Raw genomic sequence first — 21781 nt, 5'->3', positions numbered from 1 at the left:
CCACACTGAGGTGCACGGGCTCGGCACCCCCGCCCAGTCGTCATGGGTTCGGGTGCCCTCTGCTCGTCCCAGCTGCCGAGGGTGGGTGCTGGCAGCGCTCTGGCCAGCCCCACCTCCACGCCCCCCACCACTGTGCAGTTGCGCCTGCTCTCCTCCTCTCCCGCCCACCCCGACGCCAGAAGGAGAGGAGGGGTCCCAGGTGGTCAGCTGCGCATCTGGCCCACAGGCGTGCTACTGTTTGCCCTTGAGAACATTACACATGAGTCTGCCTTCAGAAGCCTCTAGGCCGGCGCCTGCAGCCGGGCCCCTGTGACATGGCTCCCGCCTCCACTCCCTGCAGACATCGGGTTTGTGAACCTTGGCCGGGTCCTGGGCATGTCACCTTGCGGAGGCTGTCTGCTCTCACCCAGCTGTGACACCCGTGCCTGGCCTCGCCCTCCTAGCTTCTCACAGGGTTCTGTCCACCCTCCCTCCAGATGCCCTTCTTATTTCTTTGCACAGGTGATCTGCAAAGACTGGAGCAACCTAGCCGGAAAGAGCTACATCATCCTGACCATGGTGGAGAACGTGGACTGTGTGAGTGCTGGTGGGGCAGGCCGGGCCGGGGTGGGTGGCCTGGCCCTTCGGGGGCGGGGTGGGGGAGCCGGCTCCCACCAGCGTCTGAGAAAAGAGTGCTCTCGGGTTTTTAAATCCCCAAGGCTCTTTGTGCTTGCCCCTCTCCGTTTTTGATTCTGTGTGTGATGTCGTCTCTCTCTGAGGATATTGAAATTGTTTTTTAAAGAGTTGTTTTCTCCCTGTACGGGATGCTTTCCCCATTGGTTAGTTTTGTTCTCAATTTTCCACGTGCGTCCTCTCCTCAGATGTCTGGCGGCGTTTGTTTGGTGCTGTTTAAGGAGGGCCAGCAAAAGCTGGTCGGAAGCTTTGAGCCTGGGGGTGGGCTTCACTGTAGCTTCTCTGGAGGGTGGTCTGGCTGGGCCATTTCATTTGAAAATTTCTAATGTCAGTGTCTTTAGGACCTTCCTCTTGGGTGATTAGATTCTTGGAAAAAGGAACTTCTGTCCTTCGGGGAGGGTATGGGGCTGGTCTCCAGGGCTCTGGGAGCAGCTTGGGAGAGGGCTGTGTTGCTGTGTTTCTGTGTTAGGACACATGTGCCTGATGGGTGAGTTCATTCACCGCACCCATTCGCAGTGTGAGCCCCTCCCACAGCTGGGTCTGGTGTCCTCAAGGTCCGAGACCCTCCATTTTACCATCATTGAAGAACAAGCTTCCGGTCTTCTGCAGGGAGAAGGGATGTTTGTCAGCTATGCGGTGTCGGGGAGCTAGGGATCCATTGCTTCTTAAACCCCCTCTCAGTATGGTCCTGTGCTGGTGCTGTTTCCGTTCTCTCTCCCAGGGGGAGCCGGTGCTGCTCATCCAGAGCCCTTGGCACGTCGGACGAGGAGTCTGGTCGCTGCGCAGCTCTCCCCGTCCGGCTCAGCATCTGGCTCTCTGGGGCTCGCTGAATTGGGAAACTAACTCACCCATCCGCTTCCGGTGGTCACGTGCTGTGGCTCTCGTCTCCTCTGCTGTTTTGATGTGGTTTTGTCTTTGTGGTTTTAGACCTTAAAAAAAAAAACCTTCATTCTTGTTCAGTGTGTTTGGGAGAAAAGTTAAAGCACATGCACACGTTTAATCCAAAAGTGACCAGTGAGGTGTTCTCTTTTTCCCAGCATCTTTATAAAGTGATAGATTGTAACATCGTTGATGTGTTTTAATCCAGGGCAGTTATTAGTCTTGCTGATGCTCACTCTGTTAACTGGAAAAAAAAGCACGACGTAAGGGCTGTGAGTCGAGTTTATTCAGTGTCTGACTGAGGATGGTGGCCTGGGAGACAGCCTCTCGGGGGGACGGACCAGGATACACATGAACTTTGGTGACGAGGATGCCTGCAGCGGAGACCTCAGGAAAAGGTCACTGCTGGCCTTGAGGACCAGATGTCTCAGTTAATGATTTGAGTGCTTTTCTCTGTGTGGGACAATGCAGGAATCTGGGGTCAATGCCATTCTTCCTTAGTATACATTTTAACTCTCTGGGGGCCCATATATCCAGACACAGAATGCTTCGTCCTGCATTCCTCTCAGAGTGTAGGTCAGCGACTGCAGTGGCTTAAGACTTGATCCTTGTGGAACTGAGTGGCGGGCAGCCTGCTTTGCCTACAGCCCCATCTTTGGCCAGTGAAAGCGTCAACTCAGAGTTGGCTTCTGAGTCCTTCTGACCAACATTCAGTGTTTGATAGTTTCCCTGCTTTCTGTGTACGAGGATGTTCCAGGCTGTTCTTGAATGTTCCCTTCCCCGGACACGGAATCAACATTCTTCAAGGAGCCCTCATGGCTTTTATGGGGACTTGAGACTCTGGAATTTGGGGTGCAGATACTTGAACAATGAAGTCTAAAGTTAATGTCTCTGTTCTCTTCCCAAAGAACACATAGAAGTTAAAATGCTTTCATTCTGCTTTCCCTGTTTTTGTCTGGTTTGTTATTCTCATTTAATACTTGACATCCACCTAATTAGTCAATATTATTTTTTACGGTGGATTTTTTAATTGTAAAAAAATCTAACATAAAATTTATCATTCTAATCATTTTTAAGTGTACGGTTGTGTTAAGTACATTTACATTATTGTGAAACAGATCTCCAGAACTTTTTCATCTTGCAAAAACTGAAATTCTGTCCCCATTAAACAACTCCATTTCCCCCCTCTCTCAACCACCCTTCTACTTTCTGTCTCTGTGAATCTGAGTGCTCTGGGTCCCTCATGTTAGTGGGATCACACAGTATTTGTCTTTTTGTGACTGGCTTGTTTCACTGAGCATAATGTCCTCAAGGTTTGTACCAGTTGTAGCAGGTGTCAGAATTTCCTTCCTTTTTAAGGCTGAGTAATATTTCATTGTGTGGATGGACCGCATTTTGTTTATCCGTTCATTTGCTGATAGACATGTTTTAGCTGTTGTGAATAATCCCGCTATGAACTTGATGTACAAATATCTCTCCCAGACTCTGCTTTCAGTCCTTTTGGTATATATGCAGAAGTGGAATTCCCAGATCATCTGGTGATTTTATCTCTAATCTTTTGAGGAACTGCCACACTGTTTCCTGCAGCAGCTGCACCATCCTACATTCCCCCCACAGTCACTTGGAGGAGTTGGCGTATAACCTCAGGGCCTGGACCGTAGCAGGGGCACTGGGGCCCCTGCACTGGGAAAAACAGTGTGACGTGCAGGGAGGGTCACCTGCCCAGGAGTCAGCAGGGAAGACAGGTCACACCCTGAGTGTGCTACACTCGAGGGGCGTCCTCATGCCTCACGCTGTACAGCCAGAAAAGCGCACGGGTCAGACATGTGCAGCGCAGCAGGCTGTCACATGAGGACACAAAACACGGTCGGCAGCCCCTGAGGCCCTTCTTACTCTCGCTTCCAGACACTGTTTCCTCAAGGGAACCATCTTATTGGCTTGTAATGCCATGAATTAATTTTGCATGCTTTTGAACTTTACATAAGTGGCGTCATTGAGTGTGTAATATTCTGTCTGGCTTTTTTTGCTTCAACATCCTGCTTTCGAGATTCACCTGTATCGTTGCGTGTGTTGCCGTGTGTTCACGCTCGTTCTCTTTATCCCTTTGACTGGTGACAGACGTTGGGGAGCTTCAGTTTCAGGTGTTGTGGATCTGCTGCTCTGGAGGTTCTGGGACCTGCGCTTTGGCGGGCGGGCACCCGGGCACATTCCGACGGGTGGTGCCGTGGGGTCATCGTGTACGCGTACGTTCACCTTCACTGGATGCTGTCCAGCGACTTTCCACGGTGACCGTGCCAGTGACTCTGCAGCAGCGCCTGGGTGCTCTGGGGCTGCCATGTCTGCCGGCCATCGGTGTTGTTTTTCATTTTAACCATTTTGCGAGGTATGTGGTGTGGTGGCATCACTTTGTGGTTTTACCTTGCATTTCCCTGATGATTAACAAAGTTGAACAACTTTTCATGTGTGTTTTAGCCTCTTTTTGTCAAGTGCCTCATCAGCTCTTTTGCTCATTTATCGACTGGGTTATCTGACTTTTTATCTATTGATGTCTGTAAATTATTTATATGTCCTGGATATGAAACCTCTGTCTCGTATACATATTGTAAATGTTTTCTCCTACTCTGTGGGGTGCCTTTTCACCCTCTTAATAGTACCCTCTGATAAATGGACGTTCTTAATTTTTTTTAAACTTCATCATAAAATACTCCAACTTATCAATTTTTTCGTTCATGGTTAGTGGTTTTGGGTCCAGTTTAGAAATGTTTGCCTACTCCAAGGCCATGCTTGTTTCTAAAAGCTTTAGATCTGAAATGCATCTGAAATTGACTTTGGTGTATGGTGTGAAGTATGAGTCCAGGTATGATTTTTCTTTTCTGCTGAGATATCCAGTTGTCCCAGCACCTATGATTGAATAAGTACTTTCAATCCTCACAGTAAGCCCATGGATTTAGGACCAATGCCCACATTTTCAGATGGGGAAACTGAGGCTCAGAGAGGTACAGTATGTTGCTAAAGGTCACAGAGCTGATAAATGGCAGAACCAAGATTTGAATTCATATTTGATTCCAAAGCCAAGGCTTTTTCCTCAGGCCACTGACACTCAGTTCCCATCTACAGAATAAATGGTATGAAATACCTAGTCATCAGACCCTCCCAGAACTGACTTTGTGGGTCTAGGGCTTAAGCCAGGCAAACATCTGGACCCCGAAAATGGGGGGTGTGCGCAGGTGGTGGAGCACAGGGCTGCAGCCCACACACACGCGGGGAGGCGCCGCCCCAAGGAGGGCTCAGGCGCGGCTGCCCCTCCCCTGCACGCGCACACACCGACGGTAGCGGCCATTTCAGGAGCTGGGGCTTCCCGAGCCGCTCGCTCGGGCCATCTCCAGGTACCAGCCTTCTCCCAGGTGTGGAACTGAGCAGGCTTCTCTTAGGCTGCTGAGCCTAACGCTCGTGAGAGCCTGCACTGGGCACTTGCCGTGGCAACAAGGCACTTCATCACGTTGGTAGCATGACAGCCACGCTCCTTAGCTTGGGCCCCAGCAGAAAGGAGAGCCCACAAGGCTGGCCTGGAGAGACGCCTGTGTCTCAGGGGCAGAGACACCTGGCTCGCGGCCCCGCGGCTGGGAGCATTGGAGGCAGGAGCCCACGTACAGCAGGGAGGGGCTGCTGGGGGCCAGGGGTCGGGGGACCCGACCCGAGGAGGGCCTCTTCCCAGATGGGCCAGGAAGGGACCGTGACAGGCCGGGAGCCAGAGGCAAGGCCTCCTGCCCCATGCCGAGCTCCTGTTCAGTTCCAGCCTCTCGCTTTTGTTGTTAAGTTGTGTAATTACCTGTGTACAAGCTGAAGGAAGTCTAAGCAGCACAGGAGTGTCAGATGGGAAAGAAGTCTCCTTTCCCCTTCTCCTGCCCCTCCCTGCTGCCAGGGCTCTACCATGATGGCCATCTCTGCTAATTCTCCTGGTCACCGCTGCACCCTGCGAGGACGCAGACGTCTTTTTTTTTAATCTGTTTTATACATATTAGTGTATGTATGTCAACCCCAATCTCCCAGTTCATCACCCCCCGACCCCGCCCCTGCTTTCCCGCCTCGGTGTCCACACATTTGTTCTCTACTGCAGACTCTTTCTTGACTCCCCAGCTTTGAGCCCTATCTCTCCAGTGACAGGCGGAGGGGAGTTTGGGGAGGATGCCTCCCGCCTCTCCTCCCGTTTTGGTGGCCGTATTGACGCGCACTCTCTTGTCCCCCCCCCCCCACATACTCGTCCCTCACGTGACACGTCTGGACGCTCAGGCCCCGCGTGAGTGCAAAAGGCCAAGGCAGGAGGGGGCACCTGGACACCTGCAGGGACCAAGTGAACTCGGGTCTTTCTGTGCCCACTGTCCCCCGAGGCCAGGCTCACAGCCTCCTCCGCAGTCCCCAGAGCTCCCTGAGCAGCCCCTTTGGGCAGCCCGCTGGCCTTTCCCAGGTCAGAGGGGCCCAGGCCTAGAGGCTAGGGTTGGGGGGCGCCACCCCTCACCGAACGCGGGGCTTTCTCTCTGCCCTCGTAGGAGGTGTTCCGGCGGCACCGGGGGCTGCAGCTCCTGGCCCTGGTGGAGGGGGTGCTGCCCCGCCACGGCAGCGGCCGCCACGGGGACTGGCACATCTCCCTGAGCAAGCCCAGCGAGAAGGAGCAGCGCCTGCTGATGGCCTTGGTGGGCGAGCAGGGTGAGCGGGGGCTGCGGGGAAGGCAGGCTGAGCCCTAACTGGACTCCCTGGTCGGGAGGGAGGCGCAGGCCCATGTGCTGTGTGTGGTGGGGGAGGGGCCGTGGGTGTGGCTGCCGGAAGCCACACCCACCACAGGTGGGCCAGCGGGTGGGCAGCAGGTGCAGGTCATGGTCTGCGTGGGCTCCAGGCTGGGGAGTGAGGCTCGGAGGCTCAGACAGGGGGTCCGAGGGTCAGGAGCCCGAGCACCTCTGCGTCCAGGGCTGCACTGATGGTGCGTTTCCCCAGGGGTGGTGCCCACTCAAGACGTCCTCTCCATGCTGGGCGACATCCGCAGGAGCCTGCTGGAGGTAAGAGTGCGGCCGTGCTCCCTGCACCCCTAAAACTCTGGGGCGGGGCTGCCTTCCCTGAGGCGTGAGGGCCTGCGTGGCGGGGCGCGGCCTGAAGCAGCTGTGGACAGCTCCTGTCTCCGGTCTCTGACGCCCAACTCCCGAGGAGCACGGAGCTACCAGCTGCGGTGTGTGCGACATGCGACAGCAGGCGCAGACCCAAGCCGTGGAGGGAGGTGGTCAGGAGAGGACACAGAGGGAGGGGCCCCCCCGAGGGGATCTTGGAGGGTAAGCGGAGTTCTCTGGTGGACGGCGGAGAAGCACCACGTCTGGCCAGGAAATCGTGCAGAAGCCTGGTGGGTGGGGAGAGCGTGGCGCAGTTCCGAAAGGCACAAAAGAAAGTGTCACCAGGCACTCCCCACTGAGAGTCGCGGCGCTGGGCCAGCTCGGGAGCCCCGGGGCGGGGGGGATGGGGGGCGACCCAGGCAGTCCACCGCACACCTGGTCGGCCCCAGGGACCTGGGCTGAGGAGACAGGCTGGCCGACCTCTACTCCAGATCCACCTTCCCCAGAGGAGGAAGTGCAGTTCCTCACCTCCCTTCTTGAGGACAGTCCGTGTCCTCCAGGGCCCGTCCACTCACTGGAATCCAGGGGCCTTATCAGTCCCCTTAGTTCTCGAGAGCCCTGCAGTATTTGTTTTTTTGTTTTTATTTATTTATTTATTTATTTTTGGCTGCGTTGAGTCATCGTTGCTGTGCATGGGCTTTCTGTAGTTGCGGCGAGCGGGGGTTACTCTCTGTTGCGGTGCGGCGGCTTCTCATTGTGGTGGCTTCTCTTGTTGCAGAGCACAGGCTCTAGGTGCGTATGCTTCAGTAGTTGTGACACGCGGGCTCAGTAGTTGTCGCTTGCGGGCTCTAGAATGCAGGCTCAGTAGTTGTGGCGCACCGGCTTAGTTGCTCCGCGGTATCTGCCCAGACCGGGGCTCGAACCCATGTTCCCTGCATTGGCAGGCGGATTCTTAACCACTGCGCCACCAGGGAAGCCCCTTGCAGTGTTTTTAGTTTGTTTTTTATATATTTATTTATTTGGCTGTGTCGGGTCTTAGTTGTGGCATGAGGGATCTTTAGTTGTGGCATGTGAACTCTTAGTTGTGGCATGTGGGATCTAGTTTCGTAACCAGTGATCGAACCCAGGCCCCCTGCATTGGGAGCGTGGAGTCTTAGCCCCTGGACCACCAGGAAAGTCCCTCGAGAGCCCTCCAGTGTTTGTTGACAGAGCTGAGGCACACGTGCCCGTGGGCCCCGCCTCCTTATCTAGTCCACGCCAGGCTGGGGGTGGCCTCCGTGGTGGTTTGCAGCTTTTTGATAAGTGTGCTGAGTGCCAGACTGGGTTCTCTCACTCAGCCCTGAGCACCACCGTGGGGTTGTAAGCAGTAAATAAGGCCCCCTGTTGAGTACCGTAGGTGCCCCGTTTAAGACGGGAGCTGAAACCCAGAGCAGGGAGGTGACTTGCCCAAAATGGCATAGCTAGTGCGTGGCCGAGCCAGGCTTTGGACCAGGCCTGAGAGATTCAAGAGCCTAGGCCTTTCACCATGATGCTGTATCTACACCACCTGGGTAGCCATGGGGCGGCCGGTCCAGTTGTGAGATTTGGGGTTCATAAACACTTGGGGGCTGGTGGAAACTTAGGTTTAACCTTTTTTACAGACCCTTCTGCTTCTTCCCTCCCCTGGGTATTCTGGCTTTACCGGACGTTTCATTCAGACTGATTCGGCCGAAAAGCATGCTCGGTCTTTGGACATATATTAGTGGGCAGATTTAGCACGTGCATTGGTGGTGAATCTAGCAGGAAAACTGAGCCTTGATCACTTAAAAAGTGAATAGAGAAAGTACTGGAAATATACAGGTGGTTCACAGGAAGAAGAGCTAATACCTGGCTTTAGAAAGGGGGACTCCCAGGTCTCTGCGCCGGAGCCAGTGGACGGCACCCTCACCCTGGCACCTGTCATCTGATGATGGCACCTCGCCTTTCCTGCTTTCCTCCACCCAAGATGCTGATTGTGGAGAGCGTCTGCCTGACCCGGTGGGGACAGAGCAGCCACTTGGCCAGAGAAGGCCGCCCACTCAAGACAACCTGCAGTGTCGTGGGGGTGCTGGGCAGTAAATGACATTGGTGACCACTCCAGTGGGAAGTGGGAGGAAGCTGGGAGACTGGGGGTGGCCGAGGACGTGGACCATCCCCAGCCCCCCCGTGCACTCTCTCTGGCCCACAATGGCCATAATGATACCAGGACACCCCTGCCTCCCAAGGTAGAAGCTGTGTTTGCGATTCCTTGCAGTGTGTGGTGGAGAACGTGAGGAGAGAGCTTCACAGCTGCTCTTGTCCTTTTTCAAGCTGGTGGGGACAGTGTGGATTGTGACTGCCAGCATGGGGCCAACCTCAGTGGGGGGTTAGGGCCCCCAGCAGGTGGGTTTAGGGCCCAACACCAGCTGCAGCAGGGTCAGAGCCACTGCAGGCTTGCGAGGAGTCTGGGGATGGAGGCGCCCGCAGGCAGGTGGGGTGGGGATCGGGCAGGGTCCTCGCTGAGCACAGGTCCAGGCCTCTGAGGGAGCTTGTTCCAAGCCTGTTCCGCGTCCCTGAGCTCCGACCCCACGGGCCCTGTGGGGAGCCCTGGCACCCTAGGACCTCGGCTAAGGAACCGGGCCCCTCCCGCCCCCAGATTGGCATCCAGAACTACTCCACCACCAGCAGCTGCCAGGCCCGGGCCAGCCAGGTGCGCAGCGACTACGGGACGCTCTTTGTGGTGCTGGTGGTCATCGGCGCCATCTGCGTCATCATCATCGTGCTCGGCCTGCTCTATAACTGCTGGCAGCGCCGGCTGCCCAAGCTGAAACACGTGGTGAGCGAGCGTGGAGCGCAGTGGGGCAGGGGGCTGGGCCGCGGTGGTGCCGGTGAGGGAAGGGGTGCCCAGCAAGCTCAGGCATCTGAGACTCAAGTGTCCTCATCTGCCGGTGGGGTGACTGCGGGTGAGGCGCGAGTGCAGGGCCCGGCCCCCAGTTGCCCTCTGCGGGGCGCCAGCCTCGCATGAGGTGCTGGAGGTGCAGGGAGTGGGACGTTGGCTGCACCCGCAGGGCCGCTCCTGGCCGCAGTCCCTGCTGGGGGGGCAGGTGGCCTTGCAGGCCTGGGCTCCTGTGGGTGCCTCACCAGACAGGCCCTGGCTTGGGGTCAAGAGGAGGCCCCAGCAGCCTGGCAGCTCCCCGCAAAGGAGGGGCCAGGGCACAAGGCTCCTGTCTCCCATGAGTCCCTTTAGAAGGGGGGGGTGGTGGTGGGAGGGATCAGATGGTGTCAGGGAGGCCACGGGTCTGTTCCGTGCGAAGGGTCAGTAGTCATTTTAAGAAAGGAGCTGAGCTGTGGAACCAGAGACGAAGCGGCCTGCGTCCATCAGGGTCCGCTGGGGTCCCCTGCGTGCGGTTTCGCCGGCCTGAGGACCGGTGAAGGGATGGTGCGGGGGCGGCGGGGGCCCGGCGTGCTTTCCCAGCGGCCCCTCCCGCCGCAGTCGCACGGCGAGGAGCTGCGCTTCGTGGAGAACGGCTGCCACGACAACCCCACGCTGGACGTGGCCAGCGACAGCCAGTCGGAGATGCAGGAGAAGCAGCCCAGCCTGAACGGCGGCGGCGCCGTCAACGGCCCGGGGGGCTGGAGCGCGCTCATGGGGGGCAAGCGCGACCCCGAGGACTCGGACGTATTCGAGGAGGACACGCACCTGTGAGGGGCTGTGCCCCGCCCGGCCCTCGGCGCGGGGTCCCTGCTTTCCCCCGACTCACGGCGCAACTCGGCCCCGTCCCCGTCCCCACCCGAGGCCCCGAGGGGCTGCCCCGGGACCCCATTAAAGCCGCCCGGAGAGCACGCCGGGCCTCGCGCATCCGCCTGCGCGACTGGTTCTTGCGCCTGTGGTTGGAGTGGGGGGGGGGGGGGAGAACGTGTGTGATAAGCGGGGGCGGGTGGACTAAGAGGAGGGGCGGGGCGGGCGTATCCCGGGTCGGTCCTCCGGACGCCAGGCGCCGCTGCGGAGCGGGCGGGGCGCAGCGCGGCGTGTTTATATTCGGCGGGGCTTCGCCGCTGCCAGGGGTCGGGGACGTCCGCGCCATGGATACCTGCGATCTGTTCTCCAGCTGCAGGAAGGGGGACGTGGGCCGAGTGCGGTGAGGAGCCGTGGCCGCGGGAGGGTGTGAGTGGGCCACCCGCGGAGCGCCTGGCCGGGGTGGGGGTGGGGGACGGGGGCGGCCCGGGCGCCGAAGCAGGACCGGCCCGGTCCAGGCAGCTCTCTGAGCGGGGGCGCGGGGGTCGGGTGCTGGCGTGACTCCGGGGGTCCCGGAGGGGAGGACTGCGACGCGGACGCCCGGAGGAGGCGGAGAGGGGCAGAGAGAAGAGAAGGGCCCGGAGGTCAGACCCTGGGGGCAGGCCTGGGACGCCCCCGACGTGGCTCCTCTGATGAGCTGCGGACCCCGCGCTGGGAACGCCTGTGGCCTGGAACCAGTCTCTGGTTCTCGGAGATTCGGGAACTCCTAATTGCGGTTGACGCAGCCCTGGTGCTGCAATCGCAGTCTCCGCGGGCCGCACGGGAAGGGAGGGGCTGCTGATGTGGGATATGAGGCACCTGTTTTCCTTGCCCCATCCCTGGTCCCGACCTTCCCTGGCGCCCTCCCCTGGGCCAGTCGGGGATTTCCTGAGCCCCGCAGCTTCCCCGGGCTCCTCCCCAGGGTCGGGTGACACGTGGGAGTTAGTTGGTAGCCCCCAAAGTGTGGTGCACTCTGAGATCCAATCTGGGCGGCTCCCCGAAGTGGGTTCCTTCCATCACCATCCTTGGTGGTCTCCCCTCACCCCAGTTTCCTCTGCTGCCTGATTTCCGCCTTCTATAATCTGTCCATTTTTTGTTTCCACGCTGCCAGGATGCCTGCAAGTCTCCTGGTGGTCCTTTCCATCTCCAGTCCCCCTGACCTGGGAAGGCCAACCTGCCACCCCATGCAGCCCGAGGGTTCGGGCAGAGGCAGGGCCCCACCCCCTCCTCCTCCCTCCCTCCCATACACCTTCAGCCCAGATGCTCAGCCTCTTCAGCTCTGGGGCCTCTGACGCCCAGGGGCTCCCACATCCACACTCTTTCGTGGTTCCTTTGCCTTAAATGCCTGTCCTGCTCTGGTCTCTGCCCTCACCTGGGGAGGCTTCCCTCCTTCCCCTTCCGCAGGTCTCCTCTCCAGACCCCAAACCCATCCTGACCCAGGCTCTGACCTCCCCTGCCCAGGTACCTGCTGGAGCAGCGAGACGTGGAGGTGAATGTGCGGGACAAGTGGGACAGCACCCCCTTGTGAGTGCCGGCGGGGGGCAGGGTGGGGGTGGGTGGGGCGGGCCGGGCCTGCAGGCCTGACAGCACCCCTGCCCCGCCCGCCTCCCCCTCAGGTACTACGCCTGTCTCTGTGGACATGAAGAGCTGGTGCTCTACCTGCTAGCCAACGGTGAGCGTGCGGGGCGGGGCGGGGTGGGGCGGTGGACGCGGGCTGTGCCCAGGGGCCCTGGCATCCCCTCTCAGTCCAGCACCCCGTCAGCAAGTGCCCTTAGCTCTGCCCTCAGAGCCGATTCTGCCCTCGGCTCCCCAGCCCCGGGTCAGCATCTCCCTGCAGCTGCCCCTCCTTGTCCCCTACCGTGTGTTGTCCTTACCACAGTGGGCATGCCCCACAGCTAGTGTGACCCGCTTCCCGGCCTGAGTGGCTTCCCCGCTGTGTTTCCCATGAGCCAGAGAACCTGGCCTGCCCTGAGCTGCTCCGTGACGGGCGCGCCCCCCTCCCGCCCTGGCCAGCCCTCTGCTCCCCCCCCCCCCCCCCGCGTGCCCCTCAGGGCCTTTGCACTTGCTGTTCCTTCCGCTCAGAAGGCCTTTCCCAGGTCTCGGCATGGCTCTCACTCACTCCAGGCCCCTGCACCTTGTCTTTGCCACAGGGACCTTCCACGGCCTCTCCTGTGGCAGCTGCCACCACTGTCACCCTTCGTCTTGCTTAGCTTTCTCTCAGAGCACCTGACGTTATTTGTTAACCTGTGTATGTCTTTCTGCCCCAGGAACCTCAGTTAGGTGAGGACGGGGACCCTTCTGCCTAGGGTGTGTCCCCAGGCCACCAGTGCATAGATTAGGGCCGGCCTCCAAGCCATCTGTTTGGTGTGGTGTGTGGCGCGTGCCTGGGCCCTGGCGGGGAGGATGCTGGGGCGCGAGCAGGCCCAGGGCGACTCGGGCCCCGTAGGTGGGGGGGGAGGGGGAGATGCACCTCTCCCCCAGGCCCCTCCCCAGCTGTGGCGGGCAGCCCCATGGCCCTGCTGATTGGACAGCCCTGCCGTCCCCAGGAGCCCGCTGTGAGGCCAACACCTTCGATGGGGAGCGCTGTCTCTACGGGGCACAGAGTGATGCCATCCGCCGGGCCCTGCGTGACTACAAGCAGGTGACGGCCTCCTACCGGCGGCGGGACTGCTACTACCGCTTCCTGCTGCGGTGAGACAGCGCGAGACAGCCCTGCACGGGGTCTGCGGTGGCGTGGCCTGTGTGGGGCTGCGGGCTCTCCCACTGGACAGGGTGAGGGGCAGTGGGGACTTGGGGGGCGGCACTGCTGAGCACCCCGTCCACTGCCCCAGCCTCCTGGAGCAGGGCATCCACAGCGACGTGCTCTTCTTGGTGCACGGCAAGTCCTTCCGGGCACATCGCTGCATCCTGGGCGCTCGCAGCACCTACTTCGCACACGTGCTCGACACCAAATGGAAAGGCAGGAGTGTCGTGGTCCTCAGGCACCCTCTGGTGCGTCCCTCCCGGGGATGGGGAGGGCAGAGGGTGAGCAGGGAATTTGTGTTGAGTGGCTGCCTCTGACCCTGTCTCCCTGTGGTCTCTGCCTACAGATCAACCCCGTGGCTTTTGGGGCCCTTCTGCAGTACCTGTACACAGGTGAGCCCTGGGTCTGGGTAGGGAGGGGCTGCAGCACACCCAGACGTGGCTTTGGGGCCACTTTTTCTCTCCTGGGGCTCATCCCCTGGGGTGCAGGGTGGTTCCAGCTGCCTCCTGGGCTGGCTTTTCCCACCCACAGAGGAGCCCTTCTCGTCTGTCCCGGGTGCTGTAGAACTCGGGTGGTGGGTGGAGGGACGGCCGCGGGGCAGCTGAGGGCCTCCTCAGGCTCTGAGCCTCCCCCCAGCACTGCACCCATACCCAGGCTGCCTGGACGTCGGTGTGGAGCACGTTGGCGACTGTGAGCGTCTCGCCAAGCAGTGCCAGCTGTGGGACCTGCTCGGCGACCTGGAGGCCAAGCGTGAGTGTGCGTGTCCAGGCTTTGGGGCCCGGGGCCCAGGGTTTCAGGCAGCAGCTGGCGGGCCGCCCGGCTCCCTGAAGCTGCGTTCTCTCCTCCACAGTGGCTTCCAAGCCAGGCACGTGTGTGAAGGTGCTGACCATCGAGCCTCCCCAGGCAGACCCCCAGTTGCGGGAGGACCTGGCCCTGCTGGCCGACTGTGCCCTGCCCCCCGAGCTCCGGGTAAGCGCACCCGCCTGGGCTGGGCTTGTGGGTAGGGGGCGTGTCTGGGGATGGGGCTGCAGCTTAAACCTAGAGCCTGTTGCTTCCCTTTTCTGAGCTGGCCTGCTTGCTTTAGTTGTCCTGTGTCTAAGTCAACACATGGGGCAGCAGTCGTCCTCCAGGATGAGCTAGAACGGGCTCTTGGCCGGGGCTGGCTGCTCTCCCATCTCCTGCCTGCTCTGATGGCACCTGCTCTCCTGTCCCTCGCCAGGGTGATCTTGGGGAGCTGCCCTTCCCTTGCGACGGCTTCAGCACCTGTCCTGATGTCTGCTTCCGAGTGGACGGTTACAGCTTCCTTTGTCACAAGGTACTAAGTTTTTTCCCTCCGGACCCCCACCCCTGCCTTAAGCCCTGGGCCAGCTCCTCCAGGCACAAGTCTTGGCCCATCCTGAGCCCAGCCTCCCACAGGCCTTCTTCTGTGGCCGCAGTGATTACTTCCGGGCCCTGCTGGATGACCACTTCCAAGAGAACGAGGAGCTGGAGGCCTCAGGCGGCCTCCTGGCCATCACCCTGCACGACATCTCACCCGACATCTTCACCCACGTGCTGTACTACATCTATGGCGACCACACCGAGGTGTGTGCACTGGGCAGGGGTGGGGGGAGGTACACAGGCCACGTCACCACGGGGCTTAGAGGGAGCGCCCAGGTCTGGACTGGCTCTGAGAGGCCTGTTCTCTATGAGGCTGGAGTGTGGGTCCTGTTTGAACTTTTCTATCAGGTGGAGGGACCCTGGTTCCAGGGCAGGAATGAGTGACAAGACTCATGGCATGAGCACCTGGCACTTGGAGACAGAGTGTAGCCATCTGGGGTCCCCAAGTTCTCCAGCCAGGGGGTGGGTGGGGACAGTCACCCTGAATTCCTGCCACAGTGGGGAGCCCTGGCTTCGTGCGTTGGGGTCACTGCAGGGCCCTTTGGCTGCCCCGAGGCAGCTGCCCCAGGTGAGGAGGCAGCAGGTGTGCGCTGCCTGCATGCGTGCAGGTCACTGTAGGAATACGGTGACTGAGGGTGAGCGCCCAGGGCAGGGCTGGCACACTTCCTCCCAGAAGGGGTCAGTGGGCCGTAGCGCCCATCACAGCTGCTCCCAGAGAAGGGGGTGGCGGCCAAGCAGGTGCCCCCGCCTGGACTGGGTGTTTTTGTTTGTTGCACCCCACTTCCCTCGTCCTCTGAGGCTGTGCCTGCCACAGCAGGTGGGAAACCTGGGCTCTGGCTGCGGGGCTCAGGGCAGAGCTGGCCTGCAATGTGAGCCCCTGGCTCGGCCTGTGGACCCCATTCTTAAGCCTCGGGTGCCCTCCCTCACCTCCATTCTCGTTGCAGCTGCCTCCCGAGTTGGCCTATGACGTGCTGCGTGTGGCCGACATGTACCTGTTGCCAGGCTTGAAGCAGCTGTGTGGCCGTGGCCTGGCCCAGCTGCTGGACGAGGACAGCGTGGTGGGCGTGTGGCGCGTGGCCAAGCTGTTTGGCCTGGCGCGCCTGGAGGACCAGTGCACGAAGTACATGGCCAAGGTCCTCGAGAAGGTGAGCGCGGGCCCGGGGCGGCTGGGGGTGGGCGACAGGCGTGCCCTGAGCCGGCCCGTCCACAGCTGGCAGGGCAGCGGGACTTCGTGGAGGCTGTGAGGGAGGAGGCCGCGGCCGTGACAGCCCGGCAGGAGACGGACTCCATCCCGCTGGTGGACGACATCCGCTTCCACGTGGGCAGCACGGTGCAGACGTGCAGCGCCATGGAGCAGGCAGAGCGGCGGCTGCGGGTGCTGGAGGACCTGCTGGTGTCCATAGGCCTGGACTGCTGACGGCTGCACGCGTGGTGGCTTGTGAGCCTGGGGCATCACCGTGCCGGCAGGGGGCTCGGCCGCGCTCCCCTCCCCTCTGTGCCTGGGGACCCCGGGGAGGGTCACCTTGGGATGAGGCCTCTCCCGCAGCACAACCAGCCCCAAGGCCCTGGGGCTGGGCACCACTCAGGGAACCCTGGCGGGCGGTCTCTTAGGGCCTCCCTCCCCCCTCCCACCTGCTCCCGGCCCCTCCTCGCATGTCTTCCTGGGCAGAGCAGGGCAATAAAGCTTGAATTCACCGTGGGAGCCTGTGTCCCAGGGACGGGGTCGGGGGAGCTCCGGTCAGGGCCCCGCGTCCGGGGGTCGGAGTAGGCAGCCCCTCTGGTGACCAGACTCCCCTTGGGGGCAGGGTTCCCCCTTGGTGGTCCTGGGGGTTTCGCGGGGCCAGAGGTGTTTGCTCAGATGAGCTAAGGCAGGGCTTCTGAGCTCACTTACTGAGCAGCTGCTGCTCAGACCGCTGTGGGGCCTCAGCCCAGCCTGCATCTTGGAGAGCGGGGCCCCAGCTAAGCGGACCCGGCCTGGCTCCCTCCACCCGCCTCGGCCACTGGCTGTGGTGTGTATCAGTCCAGGGGCTGCTGAGGATGGAAGCCAGTTTTTCCCTCAGCTCAGGGCCTGCTTCTAAGTGAACACTGTTGACTCAAAAAAAATTTCCATACATTTTACTGGGAAAAATTATATGCATTCTATTCCATTGCAAGATCCCGACATTTTTCACATTGGGGAAAAAGAGACCAACCGTTAACAACAGAGTAAGCAAAAACAGAAAAGAAAAACGGCTTATATATAAAGTGGAGTGTAAGGGCGGAAGAGGGCCTGCCGGTGGGGCAGGGGCCACAGACAGACCGTGCTCTGCTGAGTCCTGGGGGACTGGAGCAAAAGACGACCAGGAATCCTGTTTTGAAATGTCAATATTTGGTCTATCAATTTTGATTTAAAAGTAAAGTATTACATTAAAATATTGCTTATTTTGATTACTAAGATTTTTGGTGCACCCTTAAGTTGTGTGCCTGAGGGGAGTGCCTCACCCTAGTCCTGGCCCTTACCCAAAGATATATTTTTTAACCCATCCTATAATAGTCTTCCCACCTGCAAAAAAAAAAAAAAAAAAAAAAGGCATGCATATGTTCGCTCCTCTACCTGGAAAACTCCTACATAGCTTTCAGTGTCCGCCTCACTGCAGCAGAGGGAGGAGGGGTGAGGGTGCCGTCACAAAGTTAGGAGTGCTCTTGCCAGGGGCAGCCTTAATTCCTGGAGCATTCTGCTAGCATAAAAGTTTCTCACTTTGGTAAAAGTCTGAAGCACAGCCTCAGGCAGGGACTTCCGAAGGAAGGGGCCCTGGAGCTAGGAAGCTGCCCTCAGGCACTCCAGCCCCCACCCCCCTGCCAGTGGCTTAGTTCTCGGAGTCCCATCAGCACCCTGCACGTGGGTTGTCACCACCTTCACCTGGGAGGCAGCGGGTGTCTTGCATGTGGGCCGGGGACCTGGGCTGGAGCACGTCGGAGCCCCAGCATCCTTATCGGTCTAAATGGGAGCAGCACTGCCAGCCACCACACCTGGTGTGAGAGTCAGACGGGGTCCTGAGGGGGCCCAGAGGGGTGGGGCTCAGCCCACTGAACCTCAGCGCAAACGAACTTTTTTCCTGGAAGATGCAACACGAACAATTCCGGGCACACAGTGTAGCCCCTTCTTACCTGTGGAGTCTTGGCGATGGACACTCGTGTTCTCCTGATTCCTCGGCCCTCAAGGTAGTTGTCGCCCAGCCTCCACAGTAGCTGCTGGTCGGTCTCCGGGTCCCCCTCCTGCCACCTCGGCCCCAGCTGGGGCCCTGCCTCACCTCCAGCTCACTTTCACCCACCCTGTTGGCATCTTCCAGGTGGATACTGAGCCCAGGTCTCCCCTCCTGGAAAGCCTGAGGTGCATGCCTGGTTCCTGGGCACAGCCTGCTGTCTCTCTGACCTCTGTGCCCTTCCTCTGCTGTGGGCACCTGGCTCATTTCCCAGCTTCCCTGCATTTAGCCGTGGCCACGCCACCGGGTCCTAGATGTGAGCAGAAACGGCAGATGAGGTCTCTGGTTTCATCCTTGAAAAGCTCAGCCTGCCCCTTTCCTTTCCTCCCTCCCAGTGGGCTGGGAGGAGGATGCTGTGGCAGGAGCAGGAGCAGCCACCTTGGTCCATGGGCTGGAAGCCACACACTCAAGACAGGGCAGGGAGTGGGCGAGCAGCAGCTGCTCCCACCCAGCCTCCATCTGGTCACGGCCCTGTCCTGCACCCTAGGCTACAGGCACTCTCCGGCCAGGGCGGTTGGCTCCCCGCTGTGGCTGGTCCCAGCACTGCACCCCCACCGTGCGCTCCCCCCATGCACCGTCCCGGGCGGGGTGCTGCTGCTGCAGGAGATCTCCATCCCTCAGAGTCCCAGTTCTGTGACCAACCTGTGCTCCCTTCCCATCTACCCCGAGCCCCTCGGACATGCCCCGTCCTGCTCACCTCCTGCTCTCCCCCGCTGGGCCGGCCTGGTGCTCCATCGTCCCTCTTCCTGCCCCACCAAGATGAGGCAAGCTGTGTCACCCCGTCCTGGATCTGGGGGCAGCCCCAAGGCCATGGGGCACCTGCCGCGTGATGGCCCTCAGCAGGAGTCTGTGCTCCGTGGGTGTTCCCAGGAGGCAGGAACAGCCCAGAGAGGAGGACACCGCCCACGGTCAACCCCTTGAGGCTCGGGCTGTAGAAGGAGTGCGGGCCTCGGGGAGGGGGCCGTCCTTCAGGTCTGCATGCCACCCAGGGGGCCTCTGCACAGGGGACGGCCAGCTCTGGCCACCCCATGGGACCTATCCCAAAATGATCAAAAATTTCATCAGAAGTCACCTCAGGAGAGCAGCTCACCGCCTCTCACGAGTACACCGACATCACAGCCGCCTGCAGAACCACCATCCACGGAAAAGACCAAACGCTACCAGAAAAGATCTCCTACGGCTAAAGACGTACAGGAGGAACGACGACGAGACAGTGCGAGTCCCTTACCCCCAGGTGGGCGACCCACACGCTGGAGAATAATGACCCTGCAGAGGCTCCCCCCGAGGCGTGAGAGCTCTGAGCCCCACGTCGGGCTCCCCAGCCCGGGGGTCCGGCACCGGGAGCCCCCAGAGCCTCTGGCTGTGAAGACAGCGGGGCTTGACTGCAGGGGCCTCACAGGACAGGGGAGCAGAGACCCCACTCCTAAAGGGCCGCCCAAAACCTCACACGCACCAGGACCCAGGGCAGAAGCAGTAATTTGATGGGCGCCTGGGCCAGACCTACCTGCTGTTCTTGGAGGGTCTCCTGCAGAGGTAGGGGGCAGCTGAGGCTCACCCTGGGGACACAGACGCCGGTGGCAGATACACTGGGGGACATTCGGCCCCGTGAACACAGCTGCTGCTGCTGCTGGGCTGATATCTTGGCCTGTGAGTGCCAAGACCAAGCACCACCCAGCAGCCTGCAGGCCCAGTGCTGGGAGCCTTGGGCCAAACAGCCCCCTGGGCGGGGACAGAGCCCCACCCCTCAGCTGACAGGCTGCCTTGGGACCTGCTGAGCTCACAGCCACCTGGGACACGGCCCTGCCCACCAGACAGCGAGGCGCAGCTCCACCCACCAGTGGGCAGGCACCGGCCCTGCCCTCCAGGGAGCCTGCTCGGGCCGCTAGACCAGCCTTGCCCAGCAGGGGGCAGACACCAGACCAAGAAAACCACAGCCCTAAAACTGGACTATATGTAAAACAATGAAATTACAGTAAGTCCCCTACATACAAACCTTCAAGTTGCGAACGAAACGTGCGGTCCATCAATGTCAGGCGTGAGTGACACTGCAGTTTGCCCTCCGTCTCCTATTGCTGATGATCCTTCAGCTCTACCATCTCCCACCTCCTCGCCCTCCTCCAGTCAGTAACTCTTCTTGCCTGTTCACTTGATGCCAGCCCTTGTATCCCAGCTCTTGCACTACTGTACTTTTCAAGGTACTGTATTGTAAGATTAAAAATGTTTTATTGGGGCTTCCCTGGCGGCGCAGTGGTTGAGAGCCTGCCTGCCAATGCAGGGGACACGGGTTCGAGCCTGGTCTGGGAAGATCCCACATGCCGCGGAGCAACTAGGCCCGTGAGCCACAGCTACTGAGCCTGCGCGTCTGGAGCCTGTGCTCCGCAACAAGAGAGGCCGTGATAGTGAGTGGCCCCCGCTTGCCACAACTAGAGAAAGCTCTCACACAGAAATGAAGACCCAACACAGCCATAAAAATAAAAAAAATTTTTAAAAATGTTTTATTTTTTGTTTATGTATTATTTGTGTGAAAAGCATTATAAACCTATTACAGTACAGTACTACATAGCCCACTGTGTTAGTTGGGTACCTAGGCTAACTTTGTTGGACTTACAAACAAACTAGACTTACGAATGCACTCTCAGAACAGAACTCATTCCTATGTAGGGGACTTACTTTAGAACATCCTCTAACACCATACACAAAAATACACAAAATAAACTCAAAATGGATTAAAGACCTAAATGTAAGGCTGGATACTATGAAACTCTTACAGGAAAACATAGGCAGAACACTCTATGACATAAATCGCAGCAAGATCTCTTGCAATCCACCTCCTAGAGTAACAGAAATAAAAACAAAAGTAAACAAATGGGACCTAAATAAACTTAAAAGCTTTTGCACAGCAAAGGAACCATAAACAAAATGAAAAGACAACCCACAGAATGTGAGAAAATATTGGCAAACAAAGCAACCGACAAGGGATTAATCTCCAAAATATACCAGCTCATGCAGTTCAACATCAAAAAACCAAACAACCCCATCAAAAAATGGGCAAATGACCTAGGTAGATATTTCTCCAAAGAAGACATACAGATGGCCAAGAGGCACATGAAAAGATGCTCAACATCGCTAATTATTAGAGAAATGCAAATCAGAACTACAGTGAGGTATCACTTCACACCCGTCAGAATGGCCATCACCAAAAAGTAGGAACAATAAACGCTGGAGAGGGTGTGGAGAAAAGGGAACCCTCCTACACTGTTGGTGGGAATGTAAATTGATACAGCCACTATGGAGAACAGTATGGAGGCTCCTTAAAAAACTAAAAATAGAACTACCATATGACCCAGCAATCCCACTCTTCGGCATATATCTGGAGAAAACTGTGATTTGAAAAGATACATGCACCCCAGTGTTCACTGCAGCACTGTTTACAATAGCCAGAACATGGAAACAACCTAAATGTCCATCGACAGAGGAATGGATAAAGAAGATGTGGTACATATATGCCATGGAATATTGCTCAGCCATAAAAAAGAATGAAATAATGCCATCTGCAGCAACATGGATGGACCCAGAGATTATCATACTAAGTAAATCAGACAGAGAAAGACAAATACCATATGATATCACTTATGTGTGAAATCTAAAAAAAAAAAAAAATGATACAAATGAACTTACTTACAAAACACACACACAGACTTAGAAAACAAACTTACGGTTACCAAAGGGGAAACATGGGGGCAGAGGAGAGAGAAATTAAGAGTCTGGGATTAACATATACACACTACTATATATATAATAGATAATCAACAAGGACCTACTGTATAGCACAGGGAACTCTACTCAATATTCTGTAATAACCTATGTGGGAAAAGAATCTGAGAAACAGTGTATATATGTATATGTATAACTGAATCACTTAGCTGTACACCTAAAACTAACACAACATTATAAATCAACTATACTCCAATATAAAATAAAAATTAAATTTAAAAAA

General features: G+C 58.3%; 3 protein-coding genes across 13 annotated transcripts in view; all 3 read left to right on the top strand.

Annotated features, from left to right (window-relative positions):
- PODXL2 (podocalyxin like 2) overlaps positions 1 to 10503 on the top strand; it is a 32924-nt gene extending 22421 nt beyond the window's left edge. For 3 of the 4 annotated variants that reach the window (XM_082413977.1, XM_082413976.1, XM_082413975.1), the window contains 5 exons: positions 502 to 576; positions 6099 to 6255; positions 6541 to 6602; positions 9301 to 9480; positions 10138 to 10503. In XM_082413977.1, coding sequence (XP_082270103.1) covers positions 502 to 576; positions 6099 to 6255; positions 6541 to 6602; positions 9301 to 9480; positions 10138 to 10350 — 687 coding nt within the window. In that variant the 3' untranslated portion in view covers positions 10351 to 10503. The remainder of the gene's footprint in view (positions 1 to 501; positions 577 to 6098; positions 6256 to 6540; positions 6603 to 9300; positions 9481 to 10137) is intronic. The other variant, XM_082413978.1, reaches the window with a different exon arrangement.
- Positions 10504 to 10615: 112 nt separating this feature from the next.
- Positions 10616 to 16237, top strand: ABTB1 (ankyrin repeat and BTB domain containing 1). 8 transcript variants are annotated; one of them, XM_082413986.1, is made up of 12 exons: positions 10616 to 10783; positions 11881 to 11943; positions 12036 to 12091; positions 12966 to 13110; positions 13251 to 13410; positions 13509 to 13554; positions 13799 to 13918; positions 14013 to 14131; positions 14382 to 14477; positions 14579 to 14746; positions 15487 to 15687; positions 15753 to 16237. In XM_082413986.1, the coding sequence occupies exons 1-12, from the start codon at positions 10728 to 10730 to the stop codon at positions 15957 to 15959; spliced, it is 1437 nt and encodes a 478-aa protein (XP_082270112.1). In that variant the 5' UTR covers positions 10616 to 10727; the 3' UTR covers positions 15960 to 16237. The 8 variants fall into 8 exon arrangements, with proteins under 8 accessions (XP_082270112.1, XP_082270113.1, XP_082270114.1 ...); XM_082413987.1 differs by having other exon boundaries at positions 10617 to 10783; positions 13799 to 13912; XM_082413988.1 differs by having other exon boundaries at positions 10618 to 10783; positions 13817 to 13918.
- An 838-nt stretch (positions 16238 to 17075) lies between these two features.
- On the top strand, positions 17076 to 21453 carry LOC309638267 (uncharacterized protein). The gene is made up of 2 exons (XM_082414027.1): positions 17076 to 17743; positions 17872 to 21453. Exons 1-2 carry the CDS (start codon positions 17645 to 17647, stop codon positions 18703 to 18705), a joined length of 933 nt encoding a protein of 310 aa, XP_082270153.1. The 5' UTR covers positions 17076 to 17644; the 3' UTR covers positions 18706 to 21453.
- Positions 21454 to 21781: the final 328 nt, after the last annotated feature.

This window comes from Balaenoptera physalus (genome assembly GCF_965194825.1).
Source record: "Balaenoptera physalus genome assembly, chromosome: 11".
Lineage (NCBI taxonomy): Eukaryota > Metazoa > Chordata > Mammalia > Artiodactyla > Balaenopteridae > Balaenoptera > Balaenoptera physalus.
Note: the sequence above shows the minus strand (reverse complement) of the source record. Positions and strands in the feature narration are given on the sequence as shown.

Excerpts from the sequence above, each read along its gene's own strand:
- ABTB1 (XM_082413986.1), top strand. The coding sequence starts at position 10,728 with ATGGATACCTGCGATCTGTTCTCCAGCTGCAGGAAGGGGGACGTGGGC. Across the intron at positions 14,478-14,578 it reads ACAGCTTCCTTTGTCACAAG|GCCTTCTTCTGTGGCCGCAG; the intron begins GTACTAAGTTTT and ends AGCCTCCCACAG. Across the intron at positions 15,688-15,752 it reads TGGCCAAGGTCCTCGAGAAG|CTGGCAGGGCAGCGGGACTT; the intron begins GTGAGCGCGGGC and ends GCCCGTCCACAG.
- LOC309638267 (XM_082414027.1), top strand. The coding sequence starts at position 17,645 with ATGCAACACGAACAATTCCGGGCACACAGTGTAGCCCCTTCTTACCTG. Across the intron at positions 17,744-17,871 it reads CTGATTCCTCGGCCCTCAAG|GTGGATACTGAGCCCAGGTC; the intron begins GTAGTTGTCGCC and ends GGCATCTTCCAG.